This window comes from Arachis stenosperma, chromosome 6, assembly GCF_014773155.1.
Source record: "Arachis stenosperma cultivar V10309 chromosome 6, arast.V10309.gnm1.PFL2, whole genome shotgun sequence".
NCBI lineage: Eukaryota > Viridiplantae > Streptophyta > Magnoliopsida > Fabales > Fabaceae > Arachis > Arachis stenosperma.
In genome coordinates, this window is record NC_080382.1 from 128,212,067 (window position 1) to 128,226,157 (window position 14,091).

General features: G+C 31.5%; 1 protein-coding gene across 1 annotated transcript; it reads right to left on the reverse strand.

Moving 5' to 3' along the window:
* Positions 1-13,332: 13,332 nt before the first annotated feature.
* Positions 13,333-14,091, reverse strand: LOC130934592 (uncharacterized). The gene has a single exon (XM_057864151.1). The coding sequence runs from the start codon at positions 14,089-14,091 to the stop codon at positions 13,333-13,335; it is 759 nt and encodes a 252-aa protein (XP_057720134.1).

The following is a 14,091-nucleotide window of genomic DNA, read 5'->3' on the forward strand; positions in this document are numbered from 1 at the left end:
TTTTTCAAAAAAATTTTATGATAAATTTGCTTGAGTTGTATTTGGAACATGATGTTTGAGCTAAAGAACACACAACCTATGAAAGATTTGAGCTTTTATGTATGGTTACATTATTTAACCATAATTATTTTATTCTTATGTGTTTATTTCTCTATGATTGTAATCTATATTTTGTTTTATCTTATATGTCCAATATTTATTATATTTGCATGCTTGCACATGATTGAGGCCATTATTTGTTTAAACTCACTTATCCAAATTAAGCCTACCCTTTTCAATTACCTTTGTTAACCATTTTGAGCCTTTAAATCCCATTTGTTCTATATTCTACCACATTAATAACCTTAAGCTGAAAAACAATTGTATATCCCAAATTGAATCTTTGGTTAGCTTAAGATAAAATTGTGTGTGCTAATTAAGTATGGGAAATTGTGGGAACAAAGGTTGTTAAAGGAATGTGTCATTTAATAGGAATTTGGATACCTACTCATGTGAAACTACGAGAACTGAAAATTCATGTGCATTGATAAGATATATTTATTTTAATGTCAAAAAAAAAATAATAATAATAATAAATAAAAAATAAATAAATAAATGAATAAATAAGGGGACAAAATTACCCCAATGTTGAATTCAGAATTCAAAGATCAATGCACATATGATAGAACCAAAATATAAGTTGATACATGAGTATGGATTGGAAAAGGGAATTCTGGGTAGCTAGGTATGAACTTTAAGATTACATTAAAATATATAGGTTGGGTTGAAGCTTGGGTTAATTAAAGATTCAATTTATCAGCTCACTTAACCAAATGTATATCCATACCCTCACCTTGGCCCCATTACAACCTTGAAAAGACCTCATGATGTTTGCATTGGTATATTAACTGTTGTTGCTTGGTTAGGAGAAAAACAAAAGTTAGAAAGCATGATTAGAGAAGGATAGAGCGATTACCCTATACACTAGAGATTAGAGCTACATACATTATCAGTGAGGGTTCAATGCTTGAATTTTCATGTTCCCTGCTTTCATGAGCTATCTTCTTGCATTTTTATCTGTGTCACTGTAAAATGATAGAATTAGTGGAATTTGATTTGTAATTGTTTTGAAGAGCTTATTTACTTTTGATCAAGTGGGCAAGAATCATATAGTTGCATTTGTTTATATATATAGGATTGTATTGCATGGGTTTCTACATGTTCATACTTATTCATTTTATCTCCTTCAATTAAGCATGAGGACATGCTAATGTTTAAATGTGGGGAGGTTGATAAACCACTATTTTATGGTTTATATTGTGTTTAATTGTGTGGTTTTATCATGATCCTTACCCACTTATTCATTAAAATAGCATGCATTTAGATTTCCTTCCTGAATTCATTACATGTTTGAAAACTGCTTCCTAAAGGCTTTAATTATGTACTTTTAATTCTCCTTTATTCCATTTGATGCCGTGATCTGTGTGTTGAGTGTTCCAGACTTTACAGGACATGAATGAGTTAGAGATTGGAAAGGAAGCTAGCAAAAAATGGAAGGAACACAAGAATTTGAGGAGATAACCAGCGAGAAGTGACGCGGTCGCATGGCTCACGCGACCGTGCGAAGGAGAGCAAATAACAGTGACGCGGTCGCATGGCTCACGCGGCCGCGCGGATTGGAAAAGCTCAAGCGACGCGGTAGCGTGGACGACGCGAACGCGTGGCATGGAAAAGCACGAGTGACGCGTCCGCATGGGTGACGCGATCGCGTGACATGTGCGATCTGCATAATCTGCAGAATTCGCTGGGGACGATTTTGGACCCTATTTCGACCCAGTTTTCGGCTCGGAACAGCAGACTAGAGCCAGAGAACATGCAGAAACAAATACAACATTCATTCCAGACAGTTGAGAGTTTTTAGATCTAGTTTTACTCCTCCTCTAGGTTTTTCTAGGTTTTAGAATTTTAATTTTCAATTTGGTCTTAGTATTGGAACATTGAGAAGAGTTATTTCCTCATCAAGACTTCGTCATTCTAGTTCGTTCTCTTAACTTGGTTTTATTCTTCCATGTTCTTTGCTTTGTTCAATTTTGTCATTTGAATATTTTTATGATTATTTAATACAAGAATTATTCCTTTCATTTTAATCCATTTTACCTTCCAATAATCATGTCTTCTTTTAATTCCTTTTCATATGTTATGGATTTGTTATTTACAATGAGCGAGTAGTTTCCCTCACTTGATGGGGAGTTGATTGAAAGGAACTCTTGAGTTGGAAAGATTGAAAGAGAAATTGTAATTGGGATAATTATTGGATTGCTCTCTAGTCACTAATACCAACTCATTTTTATTAATTGAGTTGCAACTTGTGAACAGACATGGCATTCCAATTTGTTTGACTTTTCCTTACTTAGTAAAGGATAATTAAACAAACCAATCTTTAATTATCAATTACTCTGAGAGAATTCCAACAACATTAGAGATTCTAACTGATCAACTCCCAGTCAAGGCTTTCTATTTACATTATTCAATTTTATTAACTTTAATTTTCCTGTTACTCAATTCACTTCTCTGAAAACCTCTGGTTAATAAAATAGCACACTTTCTGCAACTCGTTGGGAGACGACCTGGGATTCATACTCCCAGTAATTTTTAATTTAAATTTTTGTGACACATTTTAAATTGATAGGCAGATTTTCGGTGAGTTAAGAACTATACTTACAACGTAACCATTTTAATAATTTTTAATTCACCAACTTCTGTGTTCCATCACCCGCTTCTTCTTCTAAACTGGATTTTTGTTGTAGAATTTCTGAATTTTTTGTGAAATTTGTTATAGAATATCTATAATTTAATTTTTTGTGATTTGGCTTAAATTTAAAATATTGTTGTTGCTGAATTTGTTGATTATTGTTCAAAGTGCATGTTACTTGAATTTCTTTAAAAGAAGATGAAGAAGCAGAACAAGAATAACAGAGGAAGAATTTTAGTTTTGAAGTTTGTTGATGGTTCTGAGTTTTGATTATTCTGATTTTTTGAGTTTTAATTTTCTGAGTTATAATTTTCTGAGGTGGGGGTGGTGGTGGGTTCTAGGGGAGGGGTTACGGGAGTGGGGTGAGGAGGTTACAGGATGGTGAAGGGGTGAGGGGGGTGAGGGAGTGAAGGGAGGCGGAAGTGGGGCGAGGGGTGAGGGATGAGGGGTGGGGGTGAGGGAGTGGGCCGAAGGAGTTACGGGAGGGTGAGGGAGGGGGAGGGGTGAGGGAGTGGGCTGAGCGGGTTACAGGAGGGTGAGTGAGGGAGGGAGTGAGGGAAGGGGTGGGAGGGTTTGTTTTAATTTTTTAATATTATTTTTAATTATTTTTATTAATAATGAAGGGTAATATGGTAAAAAAATAAAATTGAAGTGGAAAATGACGATTTTATAACGGTTTGTAACGTTGTGGATGATTTTAATAACAAAAAAGGTCAGGGACGATTTTGATTTTCACCCCAGACCTTAGGGACGATTTAAATACTTAACCCTTATAATTAATATATGTGTTGTCTATAAATAGATTAAGAAATAATAATTTTTTTAATAAAATAATCATTCAATTTAAATTACAATTAATTAATTGATAAAAATTATAATAAATTATGTGATATTTAAATATCTAATTAAATTAATTAGTTAAAACCATTAATTTCTTATAATGAATTAAATTAAAAAAATATATTAAAAAATACTCTTAAAAATATGTCACATAATTTTTATCATTAAATATAGAAATTAAATTTTTATTAATAAAATACATAACCAAAGGGGATCCTAGTTAGCGTTGAAACTTATGTAATAGTGGGCAAGCATTATTTTTTTGTGAGTATTTGATTTAATGTGTTAATTTTTTTTTTTTTTTTTTTTTGCAAGTGAAATAATTTTTCTTGTATATTCTGGTGCGAGATAGATACCAATTTTGCGTGATAAGCATGAAATGGGCTGGTTGTTATGGGTTTAAGGTTTGTCTAGGTTGGAGCGGCCAGTGCACCCAATTTTGTGTAGGTCCATCTGTGCTTACAGGGATTGGACTGCCATTAGCCCATTACAATTATACTATTATTATTTTGAGGAAGATCGTTTTCTTGGTCAGAATAGTTGGTTGAGGTAAATTTCTTCACCAGAAACAATCTATGCCGCTACATTCACCCTTTTTGCCGTAAAAACCCTTAGCACTTCTCACATACTGTCACCACCTTTTCCCACATGTTAATGCCTCCCAGACACTCACCATCTTCAATATATATATTTTTTTTTTAGTCTTGACCCCCTTCAATATCAAAGCCACTTCCCAGTAAAATGTAAATAGACTCTTTCTCATATGTTAATGAATAAAATAATTTATGTTTAGCCATTCATCTGAAAAATTATCACATAAAGGAAGTTAATAGAACTAGTATAAAAGGAAAACACTAACAAACTCAGGCACTTAAAAAATCACTGCAGATGATTACAACTTACACGGTTAGGAATCACTTCCTGCATCTTTGCAGGTTACCAGATGCGCAATCTTGAATATTATAATTTCCTCCTTCCTACAAGAATCAGTGGCGATTTCTTTCGTTCTTTTCCTCTTAAATTGTTATGAAAAGTTAGCACCTATAGCCATAACTACCACAAATCACATGGTTTGCATCCCCTGCCTCTGTCCAGTTCCTTACATGCTCATCTGCGTAGCTTTACGGTCCATTTTTTCCGAAGTCGTCTGTCAGTGGCGTGTCAACTATTGAATATAATAGGCCACAACTGCAACCTCCATTAGTTAATGTTTTGCTTGCAGGCCAATAAATAGAGAGCCGCAGCCTGCATCAGTTCACATTAGAAGAGTAGCTCTGGGTGATTATAGTGAGTCAGCTACTTCAGTGTTTAACACGGTTGCTTCAATTCTAATGTCTCATAGCTCTTTACTAGACTGGACACAAACCAAGAGGGGAAGATACATCGGGACCAAGTTCATCACTGATTCTTATCATACATATATAATTATAGGAGAATTTTAGTGTACAGAGCAAAATTGGTACAGATTTAAAGATTTGTTTACACCACGCTTTCTAAAGCCACACTTTAAACCGTAACTCTTCACAAAGAAAAGCGTCACCTAATGGAAAAAAGTAAATTAGAAGATTTAAGAGAAGAAATAATCAAGTTATCAAAATTAATAGATAAAAGATTAATGATTTTAACTAATGTTAACTGTAATGACACCGAATTCTTAAAATCAATACAAAATGATTTTTCTCAAAATCTTTATTTTACTATAAGTTTTATTGAAGGATTTCAAAAACCTGAAAAAACTTATTTTTCACACGGAATTTCTAAGAAATGTTACCATGGAAATGATTCCCCACATCTTTATCATACTTTTAACCCACAATTAAATTCTATAGTAGATATGTTTGAAGAAATATTAGTATCCATAAAATTTCAAAGAAATAAAGAAAAAGAGAATCCCAAAGAAGAAAAATTTCAAAATATAATCAACATAATAGATCTAAAAGTAAAACCACCACTAAAATTATGAATTTTGAAGAAAAATTAGAAGAAGTTACAATGCTTTTTAAACAATTAAAAATGGCTCAAGAAAATAATATTATGGAACAAGGATTTCAAATAGAAGAAGAATTAGTAAATTCTGAAAATATAGAAAATGAAGAACACATCCTAGATTATTCAAGTGACGAAGAACCAGCAATTCCAATACAAGTAAAAAATGAAGCTGGAACATCTAAAGATAACCAATCTCAATACAAATGGGAAACAGGTTTTGATAATTATGCTTTTAAAAAAGGGTTTATAAATAAAGATTCAAAATATACAAAAATACCATCAAAATACGTTCCTAAAATCCAGGAAATGGAAGTAGAAAGAATGCTTGATTTAGACTGTAAAAAGAATGAAAAAGAAATTTTCAAAAATTGGTTGAATTCCTTTTTATTAGAAGCTTTTACTAATCCAAAGCTTAGTGAATTGTCTGGAAGAGATATTTGGAATTACATAGGATTTCATACTAAAGGAACTATAAGAGATTATATGACATCAATAGAAAACCAAATAATAGAAGATTTAGCAACAAAAACAACAGCTTATGATAAGATATTATATATAATGATGATTCTATATAAAGAATTTTTTGGAAAAAATATTATAGATCATAGACAAGAAGTCTATAATAAGGAATATCAAGAAGCAAAAAATCATTTAGCTAATATCCAGATATATGATCTATGTAATGTGGAATCTTATATATGTGAATATAGAATACATTATTACAAATTAAAAGAAGAAGATAAAAATCATTATCTTAGTATGTATATAACAAAACTTCCATATCCTGCTAATGAATTTATAATGGGAAGATTTATAAGAGAAATAAATAGAGGGACAATTGAAAATAATTTTGGTGGAGCAACCGCTGCAATAAGAGAGGAAATAAAAGAACGTTGTATGCAAGAAGCCACTCAAAAAAGATTTGCGAATATAATTAGAATTTGCTGTCAGGATAATGAAGAGATACCCCAAAAATATGGGCTTAATAAAAATTTTCAGAGAAAAAGAAAATATCAATTTAGAAAAAGAAAATACTATCCAAACTGGAGAAAAAAGAGGTATTTTAGAACAAGAAATAACAATAAAAACAAAAGGAAAAAAAGTGACTATTGCCCAAATAAAAAAGAAAACTGTAAGTGTTGGTATTGCCAAGAAGAAAGACACTATGCAAATGAATGTCCGAAAAAGAAGGATAAAAAAGATCTTACTAAACAAATAGAAATTGCTAAGTCTTGTTTTATGGAACCTTTAGAGGAATCTGATGATAACCTAGACTATATTTTTGAATATGTCTCAGAAACAGACTCAGAGACTGAGTAATAATGCCACATTTATTACTATAAAAATAACAGAAAAATTTATAAATGCTTTTATAGACTCTGGAGCAACACAATGCTTTGCTAGTTCAAATATAAAACTTGATTGGAAAAAATTAAAGAAACCATTAAGAGTTAGAATAGCTGACAAATCAATACATAAAATTGACCAAAAAACAGAGATGACTGAAATTTTTATTCAAAATTATAGGTTCATTGTTCCATCTATATATATGTTAGATTCTGGAATGAATTTTATCATAGGAAATAACTTTTTAAAACTATATCATCCATTCATTCAAGAATTAACATATATAGTTTTAAAAGCTCCACACGATTCTTCAATAAATCAAAAATCAAAACGTATAAAAATACCAACTACTACTATAGATAAGATCTTAAAATTTAAAATATTTTCTATATTAGAAACATGTTATTTAAATTTATACTTTCAGATAAACATTCCAAAAAATAATCTTGAAATAAAGATAGAGGAATTTTTGGATGAAATTTGCGCTGAAAATCCTTTAGATATTAAAAATACAAATAACGAATTAGTAAGCATTAAATTAAAAGATCCTACAAAAGAGATAAATGTTCCAAATAAAATTTCTTATTCCGCAAGAGATAGAGAAGAGTTCTTTTTAGAATGTAGAGATCTTTTGGAAAAAGGAATTATAAGATTAAGTAAAAGTCCTCATGCGGCTCCAGCCTTTTATGTCGAAAACAATAATGAAATTAAAAGGGGAAAACGAAGAATGGTTATTAACTATAAGAAGATGAATGAAGCAACTATTGGTGATGCTCATAAACTTCCAAGAAAAGATTCTATTTTAGAAAAAATAAAAGGAGCAACGTGGTTTTCATCTCTTGATGCAAAATCAGGATATTGGCAACTTCGTTTAGACGAAGAAACAAAGAAATTAACTGCTTTTACTTGCCCAACAAAAGAATCAACAAGTGTGTTACTCTATGAATGGAATGTATTACCATTCGGATTAAAACAAGCTCCAGGTATTTATCAAAGATTTATGGAAGAAAATCTAAAAGAGTTAAATGAATTTGTTTTAGTGTACATTGATGATATACTAATTTTTACAAAACAGGATAAAGAAGATCATCTTCAAAAATTATTAATAGTTTTAGAAAGATGTAAAGAAAAAGGACTAGTTCTTAGCAAAAAGAAAGCAAGAATAGCAAAACAAGAAATAGAGTTTCTTGGATTAATTCTATCCACTCAAGGAAAGCTAAAACTTCAGCCAAATGTCCTAGAAAAGGTAAATTTATTTCCTAATAAAATAGAGGATAGAAAACAATTACAAAGATTTTTAGGATGTATAAATTATATTTCTGATCAAGGATTTTTAAAGAATATAACAGAATACACTAAAAGCTTATTTCCAAAAATAAGTACTAAAAAAGAATGGAAATGGGATGAAAAGACAGTATGCAAATTCAAAGGATTAAAGAATTATGTGAAAAACTTCCAGAACTTTATATTCCAGAAGAAAATGACTACTTAATAGTAGAAACAGATGCTTCAGACATAACCTGGTCAGGATGTCTAAAAGCTAAGAAAGCTATAAAAAGTTTGGAACAAGAAAAAGAATCACTAGATTCTAAATATTTCCCAAAGGAATTACTTTGCAGGTATATTTCAGGGACTTTTACTCCAACAGAACAGAGATATACCACTCATGAAAAGGAAACTCTAGCAGCAATTAAATCTCTTAAGAAATGGAAAATTGATTTACTACCCAGAGAATTTACATTAAGAACAGATTCAAGTTATCTAACAGGTTTCATACGATATAATTTAAAAGTTGATTATAATCATGGACGATTGGTAAGATGGCAATTATTTTTGTTACAATATCCAATAAAAATTGAATATATTAAGGGTGACAAAAATGTTATTACAGATACATTAACAAGAGAATGGAGTTCGTCTACAACGCATTAGATCAAGAAATTCAGAAATACGAACAAGAACTCGAAAAATGCAAGCATTGTCAGCAAATAAGGACACAGATCCAATCCCTCAAGAAGGCCATCGAAGCAATGAAATCAACACAACAACCAAAACCATCAGAGTTCAGCCAGCTAAGCGTGGTGGACAAATCAGGTGAAGAAAAAATTCCAGAAAATAAAACAATTGCTGAAATTATCAAAAAATCCACCCAAGATAAAAAATATTATGTAATTTATAATGGCCCCATGAAAGGAGTATATGATGCCTGGGAAAAAGCAGCACCATTTACACATCAATCAAGGATAATTCATAAAGGAGGGTTTTTAACACTGGAAGAAGCAAAGGAATCTTTCAGGGAATATGAAGCTCTTCATCCAGAGAAAACCCTAAAAAGAGCAGATAAAGCTCCAATTCAAACCCAGAAAACAGGGATAATAAGAAACATTCCTACAAGGGCTGAAATCAAAGAAAAGAAAAGGGTCTGTAGATCAAATCTCAGAGAAACCCTTAATATAGTCCTGAATTGGACTGAAGAAAAAAGGGCAATTTTGGGATATTATCCTATTGCCAAAGAACAGTTAACAAAGCTGGTTATATTTCCAGATGCTTTCCCATCGGACACCTATCAGTTTTTCCAGTATGGATTAATTGATACAATTTTAATTTTTAATGATCTAAAAATTATTAGTGAGTTTCCTGCAGGATTCGTTGATGCAGTAAAGAGATTTAAAAATATGATTGACAATGTAAATCCAAGGGATATATCCCTAAAATTTACAAACAGTCAACCTATTTTTAATGAAGAAGAAGAATGCTTGGTTCCAGCACACCAAGTAATATTCATGTCCGTCTTCCCAGAAAATTTTCAACCAATTGATCAGATTCAAGACTTAACAATTTACAGTCATGAAGGAAGGCTAGCCAGCACATTAGCAAGGGTTTTTGAAAGAACTCAAAAAATAACGAAGGAATCTCACACAAGGATTAATTATAAAAGTAGAAATACTTTGCTTGTGTCCAGTAAAAGAAATGAAATTGAAGAAAGAGAGATGAGACTCTTGGTGGAATTTGAATCAGCATTCTACAACTTATCTGGACTCTTAGAAAAGCTCCCTGAAGGGATAAAAAGGAATCTCTGCTATTTGATAAAAGACAGAGAAGACCACAAGTGCCAGCTATGTGTCTCAGAGTTTTCTGAAGAAAGCAATAATGAAACGGAATCAACCCACATGATAAAGGAAGAAGACAACGCATCTGAAGGCCACATGATGAAAGAAGAGGACAGCACATCTGAAGCATCTCTCAACATTATTGCATAGTGACGTAAGCGCTTAGGTCATAGAGCACCAACAATGTAGCTGGTGCAAGATAATAAACAATGACGTAAGCAATGACGTCATAAGAAGGGTAAGGATGGGAATTGTCCATCAGACCCAACCATTATAAATAGGTTGCTTAGGCAATCGTAGAAAGCATCAAACCATAGAAAGCAGGAGGCTAAGAGTACTCATATGCTAGGAGAGCAAGGAGGAAGCTGCCGAGGCGATTCTATAGTTTGAAGAAGAATTCCCTTAGGGAAAACCAATTCTAAACTCCCCTCTGGAGTTAGTATCTATAATCTCCCCTCTGGAGATAAAAACATCTTATGTAAAATATATTAAATAAAGGAAGTTTTTCTCCAGAAAGGTACGCCTTTATCCTAATCTCTTAGTTATGAATTATTTAGAAAGCTTAGAATTAACATAAGAATCTGATTATTATAGATTAACTGCTTTATTAGATAACGAAAAACAGGCTGTTCTAAAAACAGAATTAAACCTCAAATCAAATGAAAATTTTAATATACAAAATCTTTTAAAAGAAGTTTTTAACAGAAAAAATATAATATACCATGGAAAAATTCAACTTGAAAGTCCTATAAAGATAAAATCTGCTAATGGAGAACTTGAAATAGCTCTGATAAATGATGAAGAGTTGAGTAAACAGATTGAGAAAATTAAAGATCAACAAAAGAGATCGAAAATTGGATGGATTCATATTAGTACTATACAAGTCTTAATCAAATCTACATATATGAAAGGAATTAATTCACCAATAAGCTTAGCGATTTGTGATAAAAGAATTACTGATGACCCAATAGATCAAATAATTGGAATTGTTCATGGAAACTCGGCAAATGTAAATGTAAAATTCAATGCCCATCTTGGATATGCTATACCTTTTTCAACTGAAAATCTTGGAAGATCTATAAGTTTGGCTTATAAATTTCACAGAAAGAATCTAATGGAACAAGACGATGAACCATTTTCAATTACATATGCAATAAATTATGCTTTAACAAATAGCCATCATAGTATAATATTTAAAAATAGAGAAAGAATTTATGTTGATGAATTATTTCAGAAAATTGTAAAAACAGAAATACCAAAATATAAAGCTATTGAGAACCCAGTTCTATTATTAAAAGAACCATCAGGAAAATTAGTTTCATCGAATTTTCAAATAAGAGAATCTAAAATTAATAGCCCTTTAAGTTTATCCAAATTAAAGATTAAAGAAGAAAATTTTGAAATAAAAGAATTAACAAAAAAGGTCGAAAAATTAAATGAAACCCTAAACATTAAGTTATGACAATAAATAAAGAAAAAATATATGTAACTTATCAAGACAAGAAACAAGAGTTCTTTGAAAGAGAAAATCGGTTGAATTATTTACAGTTTTCTGAAATAAATCAAAGAGCATTTGAAGCTCTAAAAACAATCTATGACAAGTTAAAAAGAGAAGTCGAAGAGCTAGAAAAATTAATAGAATCTCTAGAAAATAGCGATGAATCGATGATAGAATTTGCAGAAATTCTAAGATAAATAATGAAGCATACAAAAATTGAAAGACCAGAAAATAAAATAAAAAGGAAAAGGGCGAAAAAATTAAAAAGTAAAATAAAGGAGTATAAAAGGGAATTAAATAATCTTCAGATCGAAATTGATGACCTTATAATAAAAAGGGTAGAAACAAGAATAAATATAAACAAGTTGGAGTTAAACTTAAAAAATTTATAAATGCCTGGAAAACCATATTATGACTTAAAAGAATTAAAACTGTTAAAAGAAAAAATGGAAAATGAAGTTGAAAAATTAAAAAGATATTTAGAAACAACAAAAAATGTAGAAATAAAAGAAGTTTTTGAGGATTTAAGAAATTATATTAAAGAAAAAGACAACCAGATAAAAGGTTTTATATACAATAATCCATGCAAAAAAGAATATTATAAACTAAAACAAGATTGAAAAACTATAAAAATCAGAAGTATAAATACTAGTAATACGGTCAATACTTTTTTTGGAAAATTATTCGAAGAATAAATAGAAATTTCGAAAAAGAAATTAAAAGAAAAGATGACTTTAAAATTTGGTCAGAGCCAAGTTAACGATTAAGGGTAACACTTTCTCTTTAAGCAACACTTTTAATGACACATTTTTTCAGCCACAAAAGGACAAAAATCTGTACAGGCACGTTATTTGACTTCAACTCGTTATATATGCATGTTATTTGACTTCAACTCGTTAGTTTTTTTATGAGTCAAACCTTTACATTCTAGTGCCAACTGGCAACTTAACAAATGATTGTGAAGACACACGTCACATCCAAATTTAACAAAGATTGTGAGTGCTCTCTTACCCATTTCAAATCAAGAAACTCAAGGCCAGAACACGAAACATCTGCCCAGAAACACGCAGATAACGAAGAATCCTCTCCCGCATTCACACAAAAAGTAAAAATTAAAAAAAAAATCACATCGCAAAAAACCCTCACCCAGACCGCCAGAACAAGAAGCATCTGCCCCTCATCCCTTGGCAAAGCACCTTGTGCCACACCTCCTCGTCCCCTATTTCCCTTGTCGCTTTTATAATATTTTAAAGGAAAAATTTAAGAGCCAGCAATTTTATTGCATTCTGGCCAGCATATAACCAGCAAAGAAAGGTGAGTCATTGGATGAAATCTCAAATCAATCTCACACAATCAAATCATCATTGATAACTAGTTGATGGCTACCAATCACAAATATTGCTGTCTTCTAGCATTGCCCTTTTTTAAATTATTTTAACTGAATTTTTCCACATTATGGTGAACAGCGAAAGTTCTTATTCTATTTTGTCCAAAAAGAAATTCTTATTCTAATTCCGAATCCTTTCTTTCTTTAACAAACAAAAATAAGGTTTTTCTTTTTCAATAAAGCTGCTTAGAAAATTAAAACAGAAAACAATATAAAAAAGAAAAAAAAATTGGGAAAGAGAACTCCACACAAAATGCATAATATTGTTCACATGATGAATTATTGAATTACATCCAAATTACACAGAATCAACTAACTAATTTTTTTTTTCATGATTAAATGCATAATACTATTCACATTATGAACTAGAACCAAACTACACAGAAGAATCAAGTAACTAATTTCAGTTTTTATTTACATTTTTTACGATCTAATTTGTTGGCATCGGATAGCGACATAAAGGGCATAAATGACTAGTCTTGAGCCAGCGGATGATGCATTCTTGATGATACAGATGCTTACAAGGCATTGATAAAACTTGTTCTGCATCATCACCGTAATCAAATTCAGTTAGACAAATACTGCACCTCTCTGTTGCATTGTTATTCTTTTTAAGCTTCACTTCCTCAAGAGAATCAATGGCACTCTTGGAAGTAGGAACCATCTTAATATTAGTATCTCCCATGGACTCTTCAATGACGAAGTCGGTGATAATGTCGCCGTAGTCATCAACAAACTCTAACGAATTCTGGATAATAATGTCCAAATTCAAACTGAACAAACGAAAATCAGGTCTTTCGTAGAGGAATCCGGAAGGACGAGTTTGAATTGTGGCTTCCGCGTAGGATGTGACATCTGGCATCATGTGATGAATCAAGACATTTGGTATAACATCATCAGGAAAATGCAATTGCATGTGTGATGAACCGTTTTGAAGGAATTCTTGCGCTTGCATTAGAATTGAGCTGTGACATGCAAACGTATCAGTGGCTCCTAACACTGGATAATGTGATTGTGGTTGTTGAGGATGAGTAGTCCAGCACCTTTGATGCCTAACTCGTACCTTGAGAATGAAGTAATCTGCTATTTTATCTCCGATGAGAGTTAGATAAAGTTGCAAATCTTCCTCCTGTTCTTGCAACAATGAGGGAGATGACACTTCCCAGGAAAAACCAAATGGCGACGTCAT

What these genes read in the sequence shown, in the direction of transcription:
- LOC130934592 (XM_057864151.1), bottom strand. Translation starts at nt 14,091, where the DNA reads ATGACGTCGCCATTTGGTTTTTCCTGGGAAGTGTCATCTCCCTCATTG.